Raw genomic sequence first — 25,181 nt, 5'->3', positions numbered from 1 at the left:
GATACTTTTTGTGTTTTTCTTCAATAATAAAGGCAACAAGCTTGTAGGAATTCTGTTCTACTGAAATCCTTATTAAGAGTAGTAGAGACAAAAAGTAGCAGAGACAAATAACTGATAAAGCGATAAAACAGGATTATTGTTTTTTCTACTCTTCTTTACACAATGCTTATAACGGTCATACGCAGTACACGTGTGTCAAAAAAAAGAAGTAAAATTATTGTCTGGGGTGTATGGACAAAAGCATGCGTATAATTGTAATTTTGGAAAGTGTTTTAACACACTATTCGTCTCATCTTCAGTTTAAAGATGACCAATTTATTGCGCCCAAAATTTCTCCATAATGACAGCATCAGATTTTCAAAAATGTGGAAATTAGAATTTCAAACGAAGAAAATTAATACTGAACAGGAACACACCGTCTGAAAAAACACAAAACGAATTAAACATCAATTTGATTGACTTTTTGAGACTCTATTCAAGCTGTTATTCTTTTACTGTGCGCATGCGCATATTTTACGTGGAATATGTAATTTGTAAAGCTAAAAACAACAACATTTTGAATACTTGGTGTGTTATATATGATCAACTTAACAAATTTTACAGCAACTAAAAATTTATGTGTAAAAACATTTAGCTTGTAAACAGCCTCTAAATCGTAAGATCAGATATGGTTAACATAGCTTCACTATTATTTTGTGATGAAGAAAACTTTAAATTAAATATCCATCAACAATTTTTCACACGCATGCGTGGGTTTTATCTGCATTCAATTTTTACAAATTATTTTCCTGACATATTCCTTTACATTATTTGTCAAAGATTCCTGAGATTTCACTTATTGTACTAGCTATTTTGAACCAAATTTTAATTTTATTGAAACTTTGGATTACTCTAAAAACTTTGCAATCTTTTAATTTTTAAAAATAGATTTGATCTTCCCTCCCAGATTTGATTGACCATTTAAACCGACTGAATTGACATTTAAAAATAACTGCTAATATGCAACTCCGGTTTTTTTCCCGACATTTAGACATTATTCCGAAAATTCCTGACATTTTTTTACATTCCCAACAGAGCGGATAACTTGCAACAAAATATAGAGCTTTATTTCACCAGCCTGCGAAGAAAACAGCCGATACTTGCATTTGTGGAAGATCAAATCAATCAATCAGAAGTCAATAAATAAATAAACTTGAATAGTAGAAACTCTCAGTTAGCTTGCAATTTTTATATTGGAGAAGTTGATAAATGAAACTGAGAAAAATTTAAAAAAATGCATTGCATGAATCAAACTTTGCCGCCAAAAAGTTGCTCTCTAAAACAGATTTAGATTTAAAATGCGAAAATTATACAAAATATAAGATCTATATAAAATTAATAACATGCAGAGACTTATGTAACTTTAAAATATATAAAAATTATAAAAATGTGAATACCATAATTACAAATTAAAACAAAACGAAACAATTATTACTAAATTCCTACTTTATATTCATTGGAAATATATGCACATTTTTTCTCATTTTTCCCAAAAATCAAAATTTTCCTGGAGAAAAAATGTGCAAGCTTACTTCATTGGATCAAGTTAAAAAAATCTTTTCCAGGTTTTGTACGGGATACTCGACGAGCAGGGCAAATACAAATGCGCTGGCATACGAAATTACTGTAACAGCGGTGAAGTTGAAAACCTGAAACATAAAAAAAAGTTAGACCATAATGCTTCATACATGTTTCTTAAATAAAAATTTGATAGTGACGGAGAATGTAAAACGATACACTCGTGGCCTTCCTGGGGATTCTCAGTTTTACGTTTTAATCACACTCAACTCATGCCACAACAATGATCACGTTATATATATATTTTGTAGTTCAATGATAAGATAGCCAATGATTTTTCATTTTTCATTTTTTTTCCATTTAATGTCCACCGAGAAACTGTTGTTTTTCAAGAAACTGTAAATTTCATCCCTTTTACGTTGAGTTGATTAACTTTTAGGAGGGCCAAAAAATGCATTTCGCGTAACTTAATTTTCGCGATTCAGTCAGGTTAAGATGTTTCGCGAATGAACCATCTGAAGACTTTTTTGCAAATCTTTTTTCCACTTTCCATCCACTTTTGAATTTTCTTGACAAATTCGACAAATTTTTGCTTGTATGAAAAGGTGTATGATATCTACTTAAAAACGTTTAATTTCGACGATCAAAATGTTGGGTCTTAACCAAAGAGGAAATAGATGAGCAGGCTTTAGAAAGGCCAGCATTTAAGACAGAATTGATATAGTTGAAGAATTAACAGAAAGCTAAAAAAGTTGATGATTAACAGACACTGACCTAATAGCTAAAGTAAAAATTAGGGGGAAATATTTTCCACAGCTTTTCAAGAACTTACCATCAAATTGTCTTGATATAAATACGATTTTTGATGTACAGTATAAAAATAAATCAACACAAGTGGATGAAGTAAATATGCGCCGAATGTTAGTCTACTCAATGGTATCCAAAAACGCCACGACAAAAACTTATTTACCAATCCTTAAAAATAACACAAAAAATATTACAAGAACAGATATATATTGAGAAAAGAGTGTTTAGTCAAACAAACAAACAAAGAACAAACACTCAATCAAACCGACTGATTTATTTTTGAAGGTTGTTCCGATGTTATTAGTGAGAATTTGTCCTCTTAAGGTATTGAGAAAAGAGTGTTTAGTCAAACAAACAAACAAAGAACAAACACTCAATCAAACCGACTGATTTATTTTTGAAGGTTGTTCCGATGTTATTAGTGAGAATTTGTCCTCTTAAGGTAGACAAAAGATAATTTTCTTACCACCGCAGTTATTATGACACGCATATACCACCCATGCCACGGCAGCTGTGAAAGCCCACCTGAAGAAAGCTCCATAGATTACGTTTTCTGCGTTGTTAAAGAAATGGCCTTCGGGTTTGAAAACATGCCAAGGGCCGTACACAACTGCCAAGCCAACAATTATAGCTGCCGCCCAACCAAATAATGTAACCAGCTAAAAAATAAAAGCATTATGTAAACATACGAGTTCAAGTGTTTAAACTCTTATTTTTGTCTAATTATCCCTGTTACATGATAGATTTTTTTCACCCCTCTCACTTCACGTATTCCTAACCCAGTCCCAACTTCTTAACACAAACCATGTATTTGATGTCTCCTACCTTAGTACGTGTTAATTTAATCTCCTTTGACAGCACATACCCCAAAAATATTCCAACCAAGTAAGGTGGTATGCGAGTGTAAGGTTTGCCATAGACGTAATCTGAATACTTTCCACCATTTTTGCTGAAAAATAGAGAAACCAGCGGTTACTGTTAGACGACCAAGACAATAACGACAACAACAACAACAACAGCGACGACGACCACATAAACGACATCGACCACCACATACACGACATCAACAATAACAACAACAAAAACAACGACAACAACAACGACAACGACGACGACAACGACGACGACAACAACAACAGCAAAACCCATAACCAGTACGCCATAACTAATATACCAATGCCGCATTAAATAGTTTTACGAAAGATCGTCGCACACAGTACAACCAATGCAAAGAGTCACTTACTGGCGTGGGTTCCCGGGTAAGCCAGTTGCAGATTGTAAAGTTGGCAAGTCGTAATATCCAATGAGGGTGCCAGTTATGACAAAAGAAATGAAGCAGAGCAATGATATGAACAGAAAGACGGCCACGTGTCTCTGCGTTGCACTCCGTAGTTTTTTGTTTAAACTAGAAAAACAAAAACAAGATATTGTGAAGCAAAAGTAGGTACAAAATTTTATTGAAACTGTATTTTGCTTCAACCATATCCTTTTAGCGTGGAGAGAAAATTTCGAAAAGAAAATCCCAGACCTTTGAATGTCGAATTAGAAGCTGATTTGGGCCGTGACAACATTTATAACAGTTAAAAAAGGGGAATAGTGTGTACTAGACATGGATCTCACCACCTACAATTCAAACTCCCACATCACAATTTGATGCGAAATCCCTATATTTCGCCCAAATCCCCACATCAACACTGATACTGATCCTGACCCCCATATGAAAACCTCTATTTTTTGAAACAGTCCTATTTTCATATCCATTTTCGTCCCGGGAAAACGAGATAAGTTATGAGCAAATTTTTAGATTACAGCAAGGTAGTCCATTATGTGGTTTACTTACTTGTTATATTTGCAAAATTAGTTTGTCATACAATGTAATTGTTAACATTTGGTGATAATATGGTATAATAGTATGTATCTGCCAGAAATTGGGTCGTTCTAATGGTTTGTTTATTATTCTTGGTGTTAAACGAGTTAGGTATAATAGATAGAATTGAAAATGATAATATGAGTAGCTGGCTGGCTTATTTCAAAGAAACGTGATATTTTAAGCTGTTTATCAAATTGGAAAATGCTAAACGTAAGAGCTCTTTTGAGCAATTTAGTTTTCTTAAGAATGATCTTGCTTATGTTAGTTACGTTGACCTAGGTCGTATCTTTAAAAAAATTACATGCATAATACAATGTAATTTGTAAATTATAACATGGCATGAAGTTGAGAACAGAGATGATATGCTAATTTTAAAATGTTGTATTGAGAGAGTTACCATGTTACCATTGTGGAAGGCAAAAAAGCAAATGAAATTTCGAGTGATTTTGCATGTTTGTTTCATCCCATTTAATTTAAAAATTGTTCTTGGAAAAAGACATAAAATAGTTACTCGAAGGGTTCTGACGCACTGTCTAGAAAAAAAAATTTTGTGAGGTCAAAACGCAATTTTTGGTTTTATATTTTCACAAATCAAAACTATGGAATTTTAGACTTTCTTATTAGGAATAGATATACACAAGACAAGTTATTCTTTTATTTTTTTACTGGATAAGAATCTCGAGAAAATAGTGTCATTTATAGACACCTTCTAGATGTGCGGATTAATAATGAGGCTCTATCCATCCATATTACTAAGTACTAACCATCATAGTGAAAGACAATAGAGTGGTGACAGTTACATAATCACAACATCCAATAGCCTGATAATATTATTTTTTTTTGCATATGGCACCTTAACATTAAAGGGCGCGAAAATATTTTTACAGGGTTGTAGCTTAGCTAGCTACTTGCTGTTTTTCTAAGCTAATTTTATTTTTTCAAAATGATTATAGTAATATGAAGTACCACTGAGCGTAAGTAAGCTGTATGATAAGTTTAGTTTTAAAATTACAAGGAAAATTTATCCACATTATTCTAAAAACAGGGCAAGGTGTTAGTACTTATGCGTAAAATGTATACCAAAAGATATGCACTTAAAATCTGCAATATTTTAACTTTTTTTATCACACCACATCTTTATAACTGTGCTAACAATAATCTTCTGAAGCTGATACATTCTTGTTATACTGGTTTTTTACATGCAGATTTTGAGGAGCGGTGACATTTATGGATTAATTGATAAAATGTAGACTAGAAAGTTCCTAAAGTAGGTACTTTTCCCACAAGGTTGCTAAATGGAAATAAAGAGGCTATGTGGAAGTGGAAAATAAAAAATAATGGTACACATACCGAAAAACTAAGAGGGAACAAAGTATTGACAGATCTGTTTTAAAGTTTTTTTCTTCCAGGACTGTTATCAAAAAGGCTGTTTTTCCAGGACTTTTTCCTAAAATGGCTTTTTTCCAGATTTTTCTGGACTAAATCAACCCTCCTCCTCCCTCCTCCCCTTTAATTGTAAAAAGCAGCACTACAAGAACATTAAATATATCAACTGAATATAAAGTATAGAATATAAGGTACTTACAAATACATGACTAATAAAATGGCAGGCGAAACTACATAAAATTGCATGTCATTGGCTAAATACCAAGTCCATCCAACGCACTATAAAAGTCAAACAAAAAATAATATCCTTAGAATGAACTTTGGTATAACTAAAACCATCCGGTCATGATAAACATTCCCAGAAAAAAATTTTTCATTCAATTCAGATTTCATTCAAGCAGCACTGGGACACAACAGTCAAGATTACGCCAGTATTATGTCTGGGAATGTTAATTGACTACTGTGGCAATCAGATATTGCATAAAAGAATGATTGAAATAATTATGATATGGACAAATTACTTGAAATAAAATAGCTTCTATAATTAAAAGTTTAGTGCAGGGCGTGTGACTAATGTTAGAAGTACATAACAGGCATGGTTACGCTTCTAGGAACAAAGACATTTTAATTCAGCTAGTTTTAAGTTGTACCCAATACACAAAAAAAAGAATTGCATAGTTATTATTCACATTTTAAGTATGTTTTGTTTTATCAGGTGATCCCAAAAGCTGTTACAACCGTTAGCAAAAGCCGCTACAACTTAGCTCCCATTTTCCTAATATAAGAGTGCTAAGTATTCTATAAAAGATGCTTCATTTTAGTTTTCAATTGAAACAGTCATTTCACACAAACTACGAAAAAATTAAATCCTACCTCATCACCAAATCCTTTCGGCCAGAAATTATTTATATACAATATATTCGTCCACCAATAATCTTTGCACGGCTTTTTCATATTTTCCAAATAGACACCTTGTTGTAGCCAAAGGGCCCAGGGTCCTCTGACCATTAAGGGAAGTATATTGTTCCATATCAAAATAAGCATTACGAGGGAGGGTGTCAATCTAAAGGCAAAATCAAAAACAACCGTAATGTCAATCAAGAACTAAAAACAGCTTCTCTGTGGAGAGGAATTCGCTACAGAGTTTCTGTTTGACCATCCTTTTTGGAGAAAGTTGCCTCCGAATCCGTATAAAGAACTGTCAAGAGTTATCAGCAAAAAAGATTCGGTATGAGTGCTTGAAGTTTCATTTTTCCGAACAAAAATGTTTTTTAACGATATGGATGTAAACTTTCCCCAAAACTATATTGTAAAGGACAGTCTGATATAATCAAAAGTAAAAAAAAAAAAACTCAAAACCTACCTTATAAATCGATGCAAATAAAACTTCAGAAAAAAGAAAATAATTGCGATGATCGACATATTCGCAAACTTCTCCATTCTCCTCAATGTCAAGTATGCTACAAGAAGGCCGCTAAAACAGAACACATATATGCTGTGAGAAAATCTCAATCAGTTTGAACAAACATATTTAGAACAGCTCAATGTTTCTTGATTATACAAAAAACCTTCATATTTTTCAGAACTTGTTTTTGCCTCAGAGAAGCCCTTAACGAAATTGTTGTGGAACAAATGTTTGAAATTAAAGTCTTTTACACAAAATGTGGAATTTATTTTTGCGATTGGTTGCTCTCAGTAAGATCATGTGAAATAAATTACAAAGATTACAAAATCAATTCATGGAAGCTTACAAATATTGTGTAAATGTCATTATAACTGAATAGATTACCTTACCCCAACATAAAAAAGGTGTCCACTGAGACAAACGCATTTCCAACTGGCATGAAACTAAACCTGTGAATAATACTCCCAACATCCAACATGTTATCTGAAAATGTATCAATACTTTCTGTGAAAAATTAAAACATTTTTTCACCCATTTACTAGCAACTCTGTCAGACAAAATTAAGTCAAGGTATAAAGAAGATTTTAATTGAGAAAAATCAATTCTGACATTTTGTCTACAGGTAAATTTTAAAAGCAAGCCAAAATCTGATTTTAACCGCAAAAAGGTTGCTAGCAGGAACTGAAATCTATATAAAAACAATGTTTGTGCTGCTTCACTGTAACTTCACTATAAATTTAAAAGGTGATACATTTACACAAAAACCACTATGATGACAAAAATTTGCAAATTACAAGCATACGCATCCGCATCTAAAGCAAGAATTCTAGTGGAAACTCACCGACATGACCGACAATGGTAGCGAAGAAGTAGTAATGTCCAAGTATAACCCATGTCATACTAATTGTACGTATGCCATTAATCGATTCGATCGCACCTTTGGGCACTTTTGTAGATAGTATGGCTTTCATGTTTTTAATAAATGAAAAACAAATGAAAAGCCGTGTAATTATGTTACCTAAAAAAAAGTGCATTGGAATCTGCATGTAAAATTGTTAGTCCTCCAGCAGCAATAAAAAAATAGATTCACTTTTTTTAAGTCTAAGCAATCAAATATACGCAACAACAAAGACAAAATAAGCTGACACACAAAGTAGGCCCTCTTACAAAGGGTGAGGCTGTTTGGAATTTTGAAATGTGAATAGCCCCAAAATATAATTGTGATAAAATCTCCATATATGTAACACATAAAAACATAAGAATGAGGACGTTTGAGAACAATTTTATATTCTCCAGTAAAATAGAAGATGATGGAGGACAATGTTATTTCACGAAAAACATGCGATATGCTGAACTAAAATAATTAACTAAAATTTAGATTATAGGGCAAAGTTAATTAAAAAAAGTACTTTAGTTTTGTAAAGATTTGAAAATAGTTCAAAATTTTAATTAAACAGCACAAGCCTATCAATAAGAAAATAACACCCAAGCAAGAAATTGCTCGCCCAAGGTTACAATAATTTAGAGTGGGCAAGCAACCTGAAAAAATAGAATAAGTTTATAATATATATTTTATTAAATAATCTTTTTTATCTATTTTACCTATCTTTCTTTATATATTTTTTACTGCAAATAATCAGAAAAATACCATTTATTTCCATGTGAGATAAATTGATATTGCCCAGCCGGACAAACTTTTTGCGGAATTGGGGGAGCCATTAATGGCTCAACTAGTTTCTAATTCTCAGAATTGGGTAAGTCTTTCTGTGAGCAAGAGCGATCGCTTTCCCCTTATTGATAGGCCTGGCTTATTTGGCTTGCTTATTTAAGTCGGCACTTCCAAGAGTTTTAAAAACAACAGATGAATATGAAACCTATTTTGAATTATATACCTCGCACCGCAGGCTTTGTAATTGTAACTGCATTATCGTCTTGAACATGAATACCATTTTGCTCTTGTTCAAATGAAGACAACTCATTCTTTGTAGCAGGTGTATCATCAATTTGATGGGAAATTGTTCTATATGGTGACAAATCATGTGGCAAACACACGTCCTGTAGAATTTCTAGGAAACTCCCGAACAAACATAAAGCCAATAAGATAGCTAACAGGACTCTAAAATATACAATTAAATATAATTATTCGCTCTAATTAAAAATCTATACAATGCTTTTCATATTTCCATAGGAACATGCAAGTGATTTCAAATTCTTTTATCTCATTCAAGCATTCCAAACCATAGCAAGAAGCCTAAGAGTTGTAACAAATTTAGCAACCATAGAAAATAATACAAAAAGCATGTTAACCTTACACTGAATAGCTCGGAGGTTTGCTAAAACATCATGACACGTTTCTCTGAATAATCTATCAATGCGTTTTAAACTTAATTCAACATTTGAATTGTAAAGCCTTGCTTCCAAAAAATACAATTAAAAATAGATAGAAAAAAAACATGTTGTGCATGAACTAGAATTTTTTAAAGTATAATCAATTATTTTGAGTATAATCCCACAGACTTTTTTTTAAAAGACAATATATTTCACAGCAACAATAATGATACCATTTGAGTGCACATTTTAAAACATTAAAATGAAGCAAGCAAACTATAATTTATAAAAAATTTTAAGGACTAAGTGTAAAAAATAAAATTGGCTTTAGCTTTAGCTGACTGCTTTAAAATTTCTTTAAAACCTTACAGACCTTGTTGAAAGATAAATCTCTGGTGCAAAAACAAAATTATTTATCGAAAAATAAAAAACTAGGTCTGTATTTTATCAAGATTTGTAAAAATGTTGGCAGGTAGGTGTGCATAACAAATAATTTTCCTTGACGAGCAGGAGAAAAATGAAAAGATGACTTACATTGTTACAATGAATCCACTTTCATATTTTAACGGCTCATTACACAATGTAACACTCCATTGTGGAAATGTAATTATGCCTTTCAAGACTGAAATAAAAAACCCAATGATACAGATATTTTATAGAAGGTCATAGGGAAATATCATAATACTTGCAAAGAAGAACATTAATACTTTGCCGATTTTCAAAAAAGTTTTACATAAAATTGTAAAAAGAATTAACATAGAGACGGAAGTATCTTGGCATCAAAACACAATATCCACTAAGTTAAAAAATGCATTTGAAACTTGTAAGAAAATAAACTTAAAATAATCATTTCAAATCAAAAGTCTACTCATTTTTATGATGTTCAAGTTGTCTAAAGTTAATAACTTGACTGTTAAAAAAAGGGTCAATATAATTAATTTATTGCTTATTTAACCAGGGCTACGTATATGGAGCCATGCTAAATGCTTTGTGAAACCAATAGTAAAATGGTACCATAAAAACGTAAACAAATAAAAAACAGATTTTCATTGTTTCCATTCATATAAACAATGTTTTAAATTTGTTTTGTGAACTTGAAAAAAGGCTTAAAGCAAACAATTTTGAATTCCAAAAGTATCAAAATCAAACAGTGATTTTTTCCTTCTGTGGTGACCTAGGAATAACAACTTCAAACAAAAATTAACAAAATTACTTCGATTTTTTTTAAATTAGAAAATTTATTTATCACATAATGCAACGAGGCATAAAAACTAATACTGCCTGATTTTGATGTTTCACTGTAAAAGCATGATTGTGCTCTTAATCTTGGGATTTGCATTTCATAGTACAACATAAAAACCAATCGGTATCGTTTACTGTATAGCACAATTGCAAAAAAAACACAGGTGTTTCACATGGGCTGAAAACGTGTTTTAACACTTTGACACAAAATTATACAAATAAGTGACATTACCAACACTACACATGGCGGCAATGAATAGAAATAATAACATCGAAGCTTTAAAAAGGTTGTTGTTTGTTTGATTAAACAAAAATGTGAGTGAAATCTATATAATAATACGCCAGTTCTGTCCGTGACTTTTGCAAAGTGGCTAAAATTTCTTTGATAAAGTCTATAAAACATCGCCTATAAATTTGTTCTGTAAATTAGCAAACTTTAGAGCAATATTGACGTCAAAGGAAAGTATATTAAGATTAGTGAAGCCATTGCATTGCACTTATAAATTTAAGGCTAAATAACTTGGAAACAGTTGGAAAGAACTGACGTCATCTCCTGTGTGGGTAACTAGGGACTACCTGGGACCAATTTGGGTAAGTTTTCCAAACCTGGGTCATCGAATCCCTTTCGGAATGGACGGGTTAATGACGTCATAAAAAAATCTTTAAACCCTAATATCTCTGCATCCATTTGTCACAAGTACATGATCCTGTACATAAGATCCATAAGATGAAAGCAACAGGCATACACATTTCTGAAAAAAAAATTTGTGATCTGACATGTCTCTGCTGACGTCATCAAAATTTAAATGGCGGTTGTTTTTCTCTGTTATCCTGCCCAAGTGGATTTTTCCATGGGCCTTATCGACTAGTCTATATAATAATACGCCAGTTTCGTGTCTCTGGGACAGGCAAAGTGGATCTGTTCATTTTCCTTCATGTTTCCGAAAATATATGTCTAATATGTTAAATTTTCTGACGTTACGGCGTGACGTCAATAACACTACTTTAATGACAATATCCTATATTAAATTGATGAAGCCATTACAGTGCACTTAAAACTTTGAGGCCAAATAACTTGGAAACGAAGTGGTGACGTGATTGTTTTTTCACCGCAGGGGTAACTAGGGACCACCTGGGACCAATTTGGGTAAGCTTTCCAAACTTGGGTGGCCGAATCCGTGGATGACGTCATGGGTTGATGACGTCGTCAAAAAACCTTAAAACCCTAATATCTCTGCAACCGTTTGTCTAAAGTACACGATCCTACACATTTTCTTGATCAGCATTTCTAGATAAGATAAAGGCAACAAGTATACAAATTTTAAAAGAAACATTTTTTGTACTTTTATTAGGCACTTATTTAGGTAATTTTTAAACCCTTATATCTCATTAACCATTCATCAAAAGCATGTGATTACATACATTTTCTTGCTCAACGCTTTAAGCTCTACACAATAGAGGCAACGTAAAAACAAGGTTCTAATTTTTTTGCAGATGGGTTGCTGATGTCATCAAAATTCATATGACGCTTATTTTCAATTTTATCCTGCCTTAGTGGATTTTTCCACGGGCTTTATTGACTAGTATCTTACTAATAAATGCAAAAAAACTTACATAAATTCACAAATTGCAGCATTTGATGAACATCAGCACTGTTACACTGCTTTGGTAGGCATGTGCCATAAAATCCTTGAAACTAAAACAAAAAAATAAGTCTGTAAAACGTCAGTTTAGTTCTTTTTTGCAAAGAGACACAAAACCTTGTGAAAGGCAAAAATACATAGGAGCAACTTTTCACAAAGTGCAGCATTTTTAAATATAGATGTTATACCATAACATTTTAATTTATTTTGAATTTTAAAAACCTTTTGAATTGGATGCTTCGCAATTTCTTTAACATTTTATCACATTCACTTGGTTAAGGCTGTTTTCCACTTTAAGAAAATTTTGCGGAACGAAAGGGACAGGAACAAACACTTCTATTTTTTTTTTAATTCTGTTCCAGGGTAAATAGAATAGAGTTCAACTTTTCTTTTTATTAAAATGTGCACAATAATATAACCAGGCCAATCAATTGTGCGCCCAAGCTATAATAATTTAGTTTGCGCAAGCGATCCTAATATACAGAAATTACGAAAAAAATAAAGTCAGGGCAAGATTTAAACACTAAAGTCCAAAGACTGAAGGTTTAAACAACCTTTATCTCAGCTGAAATAAGTTAAAGAGATGACTTGCTTTTAACCTACATCAACAAAATATATACTACAGAAAGACTGTTCTTTTAGAGTTCTTCAAATAGCTCATCATTGCTATCTCGGATTTCGTCACTGTTAGAACTATCCTTGCTTGTGTTATCATCCGCGGAAAATTCTTGCGGACAAGGTAAGACGTTTCTACTTCTATATATCTACTATCTACTACTTTCTATATATCACCCTCACTCTTTCAATAATTCCAATCAGCTTTTGCTTTGTCCACATTTTATCATTACCAAAAATAATAAGTGAGTGTTCGACAAAATACTCACTTTCGGCTCATCATAGTTATTATAACAGGTCTTATGTTAACAGATTTTTTTACCAAACACAACACTTGTTTAGTTTTACATAACAAAAAAAAAAACAAATAAAAAATTACATAGTGTTTTGCAACTTTAACTTTATTCTGGAAATCGTCAACATATTAATTAGTATAACTAAAAATAAAGGGTTTACATGGGCAGGAGGCGGTCTATAAGCTCCTGTATATATGGGTGGAGGTCCATTTTTTTTTTGTATTCACATATCGTTTTCTTTCCCGTATTGCTGTGCCAAGGAAGCCAAAAATAGCATTCATAACTAAGAGATCTAGTAACTAGTAAGTAACTAGTAAGTAGCTACACAGAATGTTGCAGTAGTACTAACTCAAGCAGTAGAATATGTTAATGGTACTTAAAAGACCAAAAATCAAGCCCAATCCAATTTTAAATTGTTTTGACTTTATGCACAACCAAAGGTACACAAATTTAAAATTTGTACTTGCTATTTTTTTGCATGTTAACTAAAATTTGATATACATATATACATTAATTTTTAAACATTAGTTTTTTATATTTTTAGTTTTAAACAAAATCAAATGTTAGTTAGGCTGCATTTAATTTTTTTAGTCAGCAGGAGGTAAACACTAAAGCTGAAATAAAATCGGCAGTTAATGAACTCTATTTTGGTGTAGTGAGATACGAGATATTTCCTTAACTGTAATGGAATTAATTTCATATTTACCCACTTGTCTGCTTATCACAGAATATATATTACATTTTACTATCTCTTTCTTTGATCTTAGGCTTACACATAACATAATGAAACAAAAGAAAATACAATTTTTGCAAGCTTACTGAAGCTGTTCTGAACAAATTCATTGTTGACATGCAATACTTTGTACCATTTTCACCATTACATTCATCAAATGCACCAATCCAATTCAAATTGCCAAGAAGTACACGCTCTGGTACTTTTCCCCAAGAATCCAACACTAAAAGCAATTTTACAATTATAAAGGGTATTAGAAATTATTTAAATGACTAGTCACTATCCCGTAAATAAATTCACAGGTTCTCCTGTCCTTTATTTACTGTATTTTCTGTGTTTTACTACTTACCATATTGTGTGACAGACATATACAGGTATCATGATATAATTTTCTCTTTTTAAGAACCATAATTTTTCTAGTGGCATGATGTAATCATTTCGAAACAGATTATTTTTGTTGATATTCAAATATTCAGACATGTGAAATAGCAAAATACCTTCTACTAGCAGACATTTTTTTATGGAAATGGTCAGATTACTGTCAAGCAGTCATAGACAAACCTCTCAGACACTTAGCAGACACAATTTTTAGAATCATGTGGAAAAAATTCCTTATAAAAAAAAGAAAATTAAAAACACAAAAAATAAATAACTCCATCATTTCCTAATATTTAAGTATTTGTTTTACATTTAATATATACTATTTACTTATGTTTTGATCAAGCCTCTATTGATCAGGCCTTTTTCAAATGTACATTTATTTTTCAAAAAAAATCTGAATTTTTATAGGTTTGATTGTAAATATCTCTTCCAAAAAACCTTACCTCCAAACATTTTTCATGTTCAAAAATTAATGTTCTGAATCATGAAAACATTAGAACAGAAGGTTATGTGGAAAAGGTTACGATTAGAAAGAATCTTCATTTTTCTTATAAATATAGCCAGTCTGCCTTGTGCTCACTCAGCTGAGTCTACTATTGTGTTTTTTTGAGGGGAATTGTTGTTGTTGTTGTTGTGGGTAACATGCATTGATTAAGAAAGAGACTTGGAAATTCCCCCTGAAAAAAATAGCTGGATTTTTTTTTTGCTGTGCTTTGTCACATATTATTCTTAAGGAATGTAAAATGAAGGATTGTGAATGTCAACCCTTGTTGCAGAGCTGTTAAAATATTACAAAGCACAAAAATATATACTTGACAATACATACTTTTTCCAGCTGGAGAGGTTAAAATTTTCCATAAAACTGCTGGATTAAGATCTGAAGGTTTAAGTTTTAGAAGATATGCATATGGTTGCAGTGAATTAAGACATTCCTCAGATAAATCACCAAGCTTCATGGCTTTGCTACCATTATACGCTTTTATGACATCAGCCAATATGCTAATCCAATTGAGGTTATAAAGTTCTTTTAGGTCAAAATTCTCAGCATTAAAAATTGTATTGTTAGATTCCAATAAGCTGATGATTGACTGTGCATTTCTTTGATCAAACTCCTTTGGAATGCCACCATAATTGAAAGAAAACACACCAGAGAAAAAAAATGTCATTAATAAGAATTGGACCATTTTTAGCATGTACTTTCCCTAAAATGAACAAAATTAACAATAAAGAAAGCAGAAAACAGAATCAGTACAATGGCTTGTGCTTTAATAACCATACAAGTTACAAGGACATTGACACAGGTAACTAATTGGAGTAAAAATATGCTATTCAGAGATAGCAACCATAAAGATAGAAATCAAAGTAGTTAAGTATAATATACTTTTAAAAAAAGGGAGCATCACTGAGGAAAACTGCTTAATCAGGCCATCTCCTGAAATAAGCACTTTGAGACAACTATTCCCATCTGTATATCGATATGTATAAATAAGCCAAAAAAATTTAATTTGGTAACAATAAAGAAATCTGGATATATTATTCATATTTGTTCAACAAGATGACAAGTCACTCAATTTCACTGGTCTGTCTGTCAGAGTTGACTCACCCTGGTAGTTTCAGCACTTTTCTGAAGTGACTACAGACATCAAACTAATAACAGCTGTGAAGGATTTTTAAATTGCCTATCGCATAGTACTTACGTTAGGAAGAATTGTTTCCATTACTGATGTGTTTGATTATTCAAGTCATTATTGATAAATTTATGATGTCAGAATTGTTGTGGTGAGTACCTGATTTACTTACTGATGAAATGGGGTAAATTGAATCCACTTGAGGTAATTTATTAATATAGGCTAAACATGGGCAGTTTTATCAATTGAAAGATCTGTTGTGATGTCTCGCAACTTTAATTGTCATGTTTTAATAATAAGAATAAAGCTAATAATAAGAGTGATGCTGATTCGCTTGCAGGAACATCTTGATCTATCAGTCCTAAAGGTTTAAGAACTTCTTGAAAACCTTTTGCTACTAGCAGTGCCTTGACAGATGGTAAACTATCAATGACTTTGGAAGAAATAACACACCACAAAGATATATATTTATTACATTCTTCTCCTAAATCTTAAACGTCATCATAGACAGATTCATTTTTAAATTACATTAGTTTTTTCATCTTGGTTAGCTGGACTCTCGTGGACTTTTTTGGAGTTTATTACTAATATATCTTGGTGAACAACACCAAAGCTATCAATCTTCTGATTCTCTACTTTTCGAAAAAATCTACTGATGTTTTAGTGGCATTAGGCATTGTAGTATTTAACTATCCAACATTCATCATTCTTTTCTCCAACTTTACCAGCACAAAATACAATTTTTGTTTTAATCCATCTCTATGCCTGTACGGAACATGTAGGTTGCTTGAGTAAAAGGGGTTCATAGGATTAGAAGTATTGGCATCAGTACTTTGAACTTGATTCAAGTTAGAATCAATTGAAATTGCATCATTAACAATGTTGTCAGAACAATGTGGTGGGTTTTCTTGATCTCATCATTCTCCGAAGATTTCCTAATCTCGCATGTTTTAAGATGGGTTTCATTGACTTGGTTGACGTCTTTTTTTGAAACACAAATTTTATCACTTTGCACCAATTATAGACTGCATGAATGGCACCAATATAGAAGCTTCCTTGTTTTATCAAAATTTGATGTATGTTTTGACTAAGGAACTGTGGCAGGTCTACACAACGTGCTGAGCCAATACTGGACCAGCTTGTGCATGCTACCTTTAGCTCATGATTATTTGATAGCACATGTTTTTGGGTGCAAAAAGGCACCATGTGTGATTATCTGTTTATAGTGAAGTAAAAGTGTACCTTTGTGATTGAAGACGAAAGAGAAATAAACATCCCTCATGCATGAAAATAAATTGTTAAACAAGTAAATAATTAATAAATTATTGAATTAATGAATTATATAATTAGTGGTAGATAAGTAAATGAATTAGTAGTGGAATGTACATCGTGAATAGAGGAAATGAGAATATAATTCATGCACAAAGAGAATTGGGTCATGCATTGGAAACCACTTACAATATATGATGGAGAAGGACATAATTGTGACGGGCAACCAAAATGTGCATACTCTGGGGTAATTTACCCTCTACCCTTTTTTTTACCCTCTTTTTGTTTCAAAAAAATTTTATTATAATTCTCGAGATGACTTATCTAGTCTCTGCTACTCTAAAAACTTTTGTTGAAATTTCCAAGAAAAAATCTGACATCATAGTTGGCTGTATAGTGGTGGTACTCATAGCTAAACTAACCTGGACTTGTTTACAAACTAATGTATTCAGATAATTTATGCAAATGACAACAAAATAATTATTTTATTTTCGACCTATCTATTTTCAAAATGGCGAACTAATGTAGTGGTGTTCGTGGCCAGATATCAATCGTTTTTTTCAGTCTTGGTAAGTGTTGTTGGCACATGTGGTATTTGCAACTGTTTATTAAGTTGAAAAAAATGAACCCTAAAAAACAAATCAAAACTAAATCTAAGCTGTGGATTACTGCAGGAACAAGGGAGGCTATATCAAAGCGAAATAAACTATTAAAAACTTTTATTAAAACAACAAACCTAATCCAAAAAACTAACATCCATAAACAATACAAGCAGTACAGAAACCATATAGTCGAGTTAATTCATAACAGTAAAAAAAAAAACATTTCACAAGATACTTTGAAATAAATTTAAACAATACCAAAATTATCTGGAAAGGGATAAATAATATTTTAAACAAAGTAAACAACAAAAATAATAACAACAACCTATCTCTTAAGATTAACAATCAACAAATTAATGATCCCCTTCTTATTTCTAATAGTTTTAATAAATATTTTTCAAATATTGCTGATAAAATAAGAAATAAAATACCCCCTACAAATAAGCACTTTTCTAACTACCTCAAAAATAGCAACCCTAATTCTTTTTTTCTTATCAACAGTAGACACTGGAGAAATTGTAAAAGTAATAAAAACCCTGAACATCAGTAAATCAAATGGCCCAAATAGTATCCCGTCTAAACTATTGGTCAATGTAGTCAACAAAATCTCACCTGCATTAACTAAAATAATCGACATTTCTTTTTAAACATGCACATATCCTGACCTTCTTAAAACAGTTAAAGTCATTCCTGTTTATAAAAAAAGGCTCTCCACTGGATGTAAATAATTATAGACCAATATCTTTGCTCTCTAATGTTGATAAATTTTACGAAAAAATTGTTCACTCGCGTCTCATCTTATTTCTTGATAAACATAAAATAATCACTAATAAATAATTTGGCTTCAGAAATAAACACTCAACTAACCATGCCTTAATCAGTCTAATTGAAAACATTAGAAAACAACTTGACTCTGGAAATTTTTCTTGTGGAATTTTTATAGACCTCCGAAAAGCCTTGGATACCGTTGACCACAACTATTGGGTAGAATGCCACACTATGGCATTCGTGGACTAGCAAAATCCTGGTTTAAATCTTATCTTACTAACCGAAGACAATTTGTTTTCAATTCTGGGAATAACTCTTCTGAACTAGAAATTTTTCATGGGGTGCCCCCCCACAGGGTCTGTCCTTGGACCACTACTCTTCTTGATTTACATTAATGACCTCCTAAACGGAATTTACTATAGTGATGTTTTTCACTTTGCAGATGACACCAGTCTATTATGCTCTAGTCCCAGTTTGAAAACCATTAAGAAAAGAGTAAATATTGATCTAAAACTTCTATGCCACTGGTTAAATGCAAATGTTCCCTATTTTCCCTTAAAGATACTCCTCTCTGTATACTACTCTTTATTTTTTTCTCACGCTTCTTATTCCTCCCAAGTTTGGTGTCTAACCCATAACATCCATACTGATCGAATCTTTAAACTTCAAAAAATAGCGGTTAGACTCATCACCTTCGCTGACTTTAATCAACCCTTTTAACCTCTACTAAAGCAACTTAACCTTCTTGATATTTTTGATACCACCAAAATCTGTAATGTAACTCTAGTTCACCAAATCCTGAACAAAACCTCTCCACTTGATATAAATAGTCTTTTCAGTCTAGTGTTTCGCCCAGATATTTACAATACCAGAGGATCTTCTATTAAACTTTTAGACAAACCCATTGTTAGAACTTCTTTTGGTACCAATTCTACCTTATATCAATGTATACTAGCCTGGAACTTTTTTCAATCTCTTTTCCCTAGACAAGACCTTTCTTCACTTTACTTTTAGCAAACGGATAAAACACCCAGTTATAGTGTATAGTTAAAGGGGAACTCCAGTAAAAATCACTTTTTTCTTTTTTGTTATATACGTACTGAGAAAACCATAAGAAATCAAAAAAAAATTACTTTACTTGTTTTTCTTATTTAAAATTGTTGTATATAAGCCTTCGCATATTCAATTTTTTTAGCATAAAAAAACAGACAGGTGCGATTTCATTTAGGACTGGACCCGATTATAAATAATGACATCACATCGTGCAGAAAGTTTAGGCGAGCGCAAAGAACGTTCATGTTAAGACCTATAGCTTACATTAAATCGCTTTTTGTATGTAGTTAACATTTAAATCTTTAAAAAATGGTTTAGTTGCTCTGCGTTTCGATGTACCCATCGATTAGAAAAGTGTAAGGAAGTAAGTTTTCACAGAATCCCGTCTGTTAAAAAGAAAGAACTCAAAAATGGCTAAACAAAATACGTAGTGCAGGTGATCTACCAAGAGATCAAAGTTTTTATATTTGGTTAGCACACTTCACGGATAGTTCTTTTAAAAGAGATCTCCAGGAAATAAACTTCTATATTAAAATATTGCCATTTTGTAAAAATGCCATTTCAGCTAGTGAAAGCGATCAAAGTTTCTCATTTCTTCTCATTTCATTATTTGTACTTATATCCACAGAACACAACCAAATAACATTTTGTACATTTTTATATTAAATAAAAGAACATTATACCAATTTCCAATACAAACACAGACAAAACAGTTTTCTAGTTACACGTGTATCTTTCGTAGCGCTCAAGTTTCTATTCTTTGTTTTTCAAAAAAGAAGCTTTTTTGATGGAAGGACATGCCGAATGTTTTCAGGGGGTAAATGTACCCATTTTCTTCAATCTTTGTAACTTTTAAGGCTGCATGTAATGCTGATAATGCAGTTTCTAAAACAGCTTTGTCAAAACAACTACTTATGAGTCAGTAGCATCTGCAGCGCATTTATGACCTACCATAATCAAAAGAATGATTTTTATTAATACAATATTAATACCCCTGTTTTATAACAACCCGAACATTATTCGATCTTTCGATCAGGCATTTGAATGGTCCTCCATCACCACAAAAATTTCAACGTTACTTGTAAAGTAAGAAAGTTTTTTTACTGAAGCAAATGATAAAGTGTAAATGTAAACAGTAAGTAAACAAAACTTTTAGAAGGTGTGCTACTGAGCTTACGGACTTTCTGCACGATGTGACGTATGCTTATTTATTTGGACCTAATCCTCTCGACTTATGTGGCCTTGCAAATTTATTCAAAATTGAAGATGTTCACAGACCCGATAAAGGTGTAAATAAAGATTTTTAACGATTGTAAAAGGTTTATTCTGACATATTCATGTACTGTCTTATTGAAAAAAAAATAACATTTTTTTGAAATATATTTTTTTTCACTGGAGTGCCCCTTTAACTGTTAAAGAAAATAAACAAAGAATTTATATTTATTTATTTATTTATAATGGAAAATTCTAAATATATAATGGCGGCCATCTCCTTAGATTAGTTATTTAACTAGTGTGATGGTCTCCAGCTTGTTTAAAGTTGTTTTTTTTTAGCAAGTTGTCTAGCTAAAGTTCCTTTTTCAATAGAAAATTTTGTTTTTGTAATTAGTTATTTTCTCAGCAAATAAACTGTTACTTATTTACTCTATGCCTTGGGCAAGCATTTTGGTGTGATTATCTTGTTATGATTATGGGCAGCACATGTTATCTGTCCTGCCTTACTTCAATTTCTTTTCTTACCTGGCACCCCGATCCATTCTCAAATTTACCAATTACGTTCCATGCAAATGAGGTTATTTGCTAAACATTTTTCATAATAAAATATTCTCTATTAATGTTTTTACTGAGGAAACAAGACAATTAATAACTGATCACAAATTTGTTGGTAAAAGTGTGATTTTCTGTATTTTACTTTTGTAATTTTCTTAAATTTCACATCTGGCATGTGCCACTGCTCTCCATTTAAGTTAATTTGCCTATATGTGTGGACATCTACACACAATTCCCGTAGAATTTAATTCTACTCCAAACTGGTGTTAACAGTGCTGACTTCTGATCTGATGATCACCTGACTGAAGAGTACCGATACTCCTTTCTTTAACAAAACATTCCATGTGCTCTTCTCTATCACAAAAAGAAAAATGCAACTACAACAAATGTTTACTTTTGGGAAAGAAACACTGCAACTCCTTTCTCTAAAATGAAACCATTCTAAACACACATTTTAATTCAATTGCACAATTTGTATAAAAAAAAAATTCTTGCTCCCATTGCACCACAACATCTTGGGTCCATGATAGACACCACAGGATAACAAAGAACAAAAAACCTGCAAGCAAAGGTTAAGCGGTCTGGAACGTGACAAGAACCAAAAAAGTTTATAAAATTATGCTATACAATAAAAGAAGCCAATTGTGATTAAAATGAAATATGCTTATAAAATACATCTGTCTGACAAATATAAAGCTTGTTGCAAAAAAACATAAACATAAAAAGCACAGCTAGTTAGAATAATTTGTTTTTTAAAGCAAGATGTGCATATTTTACATGGTTAGCCTCACCCTCGTGCATATTTTACATGATTAGCATCACCCTCGTGTATATTTTACATGGCTAGCAACACCGTTCCACTTATAGAACAACAATTAACACTGGTTGTGTACATTCTGCCTTCAGATCTTCAGAACTTTATTGTCCAAAGTAAGATGAACTACATTACTTTCATCAACAATTTATACCTCTACGTATTTTATAACAACACTTTTCTAGCGATCGTTTATAATGCCTTGTTCTCAATGTAGTCTTTTTATTTAGCATAATTTTATTTTTGTGTGTGAAATGTAAGTTTTTAGCTACATACCCCCTAAATTCAAAACATGTCCTACCTATATTACATCTTATTTGTGATTTTACCATGGTGTAAATAATTGCATTGCTGATAACATGTTTAAAAATATAATTCTCGGTGGTAGTCAGCCAAATGCTGAGTACCACCAAAATTGCAAAGGTTGATGCTCAATCATATTTTGACGCATACATTTCTAGATTGGACAGACATCACAAATATTTGTAGACAGAGTCAAAAGAACTAAAGCAACAAAAAATATATGGTCATTGTCTAATGTTGTCTAATTACACATAGCTGTAATATGCAACCATTATCCATCACTTATTATTGTGTTTTGAACAAGTGCAAGAGGTAGGGAACTGGCTTTAAATGGATCGGAATGCTTTAATTAAACAAGCCACGCGTCATATGTTTAATAAAGCATAATCATTACATATTAGTGTTTCAGTGTTTGCTGCAATTTTTGAGTTTTTATTTGCCTGTTGACCGTATTTTTAGGGTTTAAATGACTCTAACACCACATACTTGTGACGTCCACTTTAAATATCATAAAAGAAAGAAATTTAATACAGGGGAAAACAATGGAGAGGCCACGTACCAAGAAAAAGACACGTTACGTTCCTCTGGGATACTATGATTAGCTATATGCCAGGCCTCGCAATTTACCAAAAAGCTCCTCTGTAATAAATTGATGACGTAAGAACTTTACCTTAACATTTAGCTCAATAATTGCTGATTGCTAAGATAAGATAAATTGGGAAGGGATGATAACTAACAATGTTCAGTTAGGCTTAGCACGTACAGCTAGCTAGCTAGCTGATCTGTTCTGCCCAGATTGCGAAAACGGCCTGTTTACAACCGGGACAGCCGGATTATGTACGCATGTGTTTACAACCGGGACAGCCGGATTATGTACGCATGGTCCGATTATGTTTTTTTTGCATTGGTTATCAGCGTTCATAATCCGGTCAATTGTGAACGCTATGGCTGGTAGGCAGGCTGTGATTGGCATTTTCTTCAAACTTTTGTAAATTAAACATTCTCTGGAAGATGGAACACCCCTAAAAACTAGACATGACGAAAGAAAAAAGTGTCGACGTAATTCTTACTCTTGTAGTAAATACATTTCAACATAATATAAGAGATAGGAAAAGGCGGATGTTAGGACAGACCCCGTTGGCACTTTACCATTCCACGTCAAATTATAGGCCATCCACGTCAAATCAACGATAGAAGAATCTATAAAATCCGTTAGCACCTACGAATGTCCGGATCCGCCCCAACCCCCCAACCCCCGCCGTGTCCCCCGGGCCCCCTCCCCTCCCCATGGGTCCCTACCCACCCTCATCTGTCGTGCCTTATAATTTATAGTGTTATGTGTGTCTATAATGGCCTCTTGCCAGTGTGGTAATACCATCATCCAAAATTATGCGCTTATCATCATCCGCATTGAGCGCGAGTTTATTTGTTTTTATCGTGTGGACATCGTGCTTAATCGATCTGAAGGTCATCTGTTCTCTGTAAACATTTTCACCCTCCAACAGGCATCTCTTATAATCATCGAAACCTATGGTCTTCCTTACCACACACTTCTTGACCCCCTTGCACCTCTTATCCTCCCTACCACATAGCTGTTTGTATGCGTACGTCTTCGCTCTTAGAGCCACAAACTCGGTCATCACCTTACCACCCAACTCGTCCTTCATCAGCCCAATGATCTTTTTATTCAAACCTAATGGTAGAGGTCTACCATCTTCCTTATCATACCCCGATGTGTCAAATCTAGCAGACACATCATCGGCGATATCTTTGTAAAAGTCGTTGGTTTTGATGTGGTATACGAATGAATCAGTATCCATGTAACACAGTTTCACGTCATCACCATATTTCGGCTTCATGTAATCATAGTGAAACTCGTACATAATCATCTTGGACATGTCGAGAATTGCCAGTCCCAGGTATATCGGCTTATTCATTTTGATCTTTATCTTGGACATTTCAACACCCATCAGTGTTTCTGAGAACCATGTGCTACCCTTGAAGTTGGGCTTCATCACCAGCTTCTCATACTGTTCCTTCTTCGTAGCCAAGCGTATATCTTTGTGTTTACGCTGATTCTCCATTGTCTTACCAAAGAACGAATTGTTCATCAGCTTGAAAAAGTCCTTCTCAAAGTCATTCTTCGACTCCGTACGCAGCCGTGTATTGAAGTCGATGTATGACTTCAGCCACGCACTCTGATTAAATCTCAAGACCCTATGAACCTTCTCAAGAACAAGACCATGCTTCAACGCTTGAGCAAGCGCACGGATATGAGTGATATATTTCGTCTTACCAGAAAGACATGGCGTCAGCTTCTCGACGCCATTAATCTCCTTCCTCTCGGGCATGAAAGGAAGGTCGCTATGAGAATCATGAAGCTCCCGCGGATAGCTCACATCGACCTCAAGGATGTACCCCTCTTCACCATCTTCCTCAGCTAATTGCGAAATCAGTTCGGATGTGAAATCAGAAACCGTGTCATCAACCCACTCAAACCCCCCGGTCGGCATCTTCTGAATCATGGCCCAGCCGTACAAATTATTTGCATCTAGGTACTGAAGATAGCTATTAACCTCCTTCCTCCTGACCTTCCTCCTGACCTTCCTCACTACCTTGGTGGCTTTGGTGGTATATTGTTTCCCCTCTTTCGGTGTGGTTGGTCCCCAACATGACTTTTCATACAAACTCATGACCTTGTCCTTCATGGC

The 25,181-nt window shown here is 33.0% G+C and overlaps 1 protein-coding gene across 1 annotated transcript; it reads right to left on the bottom strand.

The window, feature by feature from the left end:
* Positions 1-561: 561 nt before the first annotated feature.
* On the bottom strand, positions 562-24,554 carry LOC130613496 (O-acyltransferase like protein-like). Its single transcript, XM_057434831.1, has 18 exons — positions 24,199-24,554; positions 24,015-24,087; positions 23,141-23,170; positions 15,090-15,465; positions 13,969-14,105; positions 12,210-12,291; positions 9,888-9,975; positions 8,918-9,141; positions 7,867-8,043; positions 7,415-7,508; positions 6,984-7,094; positions 6,494-6,683; positions 5,820-5,899; positions 3,608-3,769; positions 3,190-3,313; positions 2,831-3,023; positions 2,390-2,532; positions 562-1,688 (listed from the first exon to the last, which is right to left on the bottom strand). Exons 1-18 carry the CDS (start codon positions 24,552-24,554, stop codon positions 1,581-1,583), a joined length of 2,748 nt encoding a protein of 915 aa, XP_057290814.1. The 3' UTR covers positions 562-1,580.
* Between the last annotated feature and the right edge of the window lie 627 nt (positions 24,555-25,181).

This window comes from Hydractinia symbiolongicarpus, chromosome 11 (genome assembly GCF_029227915.1).
Source record: "Hydractinia symbiolongicarpus strain clone_291-10 chromosome 11, HSymV2.1, whole genome shotgun sequence".
Classification (NCBI taxonomy): Eukaryota; Metazoa; Cnidaria; class Hydrozoa; order Anthoathecata; family Hydractiniidae; genus Hydractinia; species Hydractinia symbiolongicarpus.
Note: the sequence above shows the minus strand (reverse complement) of the source record. Positions and strands in the feature narration are given on the sequence as shown.

Bases quoted from the DNA above. Each gene is read 5' to 3' on its own strand.
- LOC130613496 (XM_057434831.1), bottom strand. From the start codon at position 24,554: ATGGAGAATCAGCGTAAACACAAAGATATACGCTTGGCTACGAAGAAG. The intron at 7,509-7,866 runs GTGAGTTTCCAC...ATACATTTTCAG, and splicing joins TACCATTGTCGGTCATGTCG to ATAACATGTTGGATGTTGGG. The intron at 3,024-3,189 runs GTAGGAGACATC...TTTATTTTTTAG, and splicing joins TTAAATTAACACGTACTAAG to CTGGTTACATTATTTGGTTG.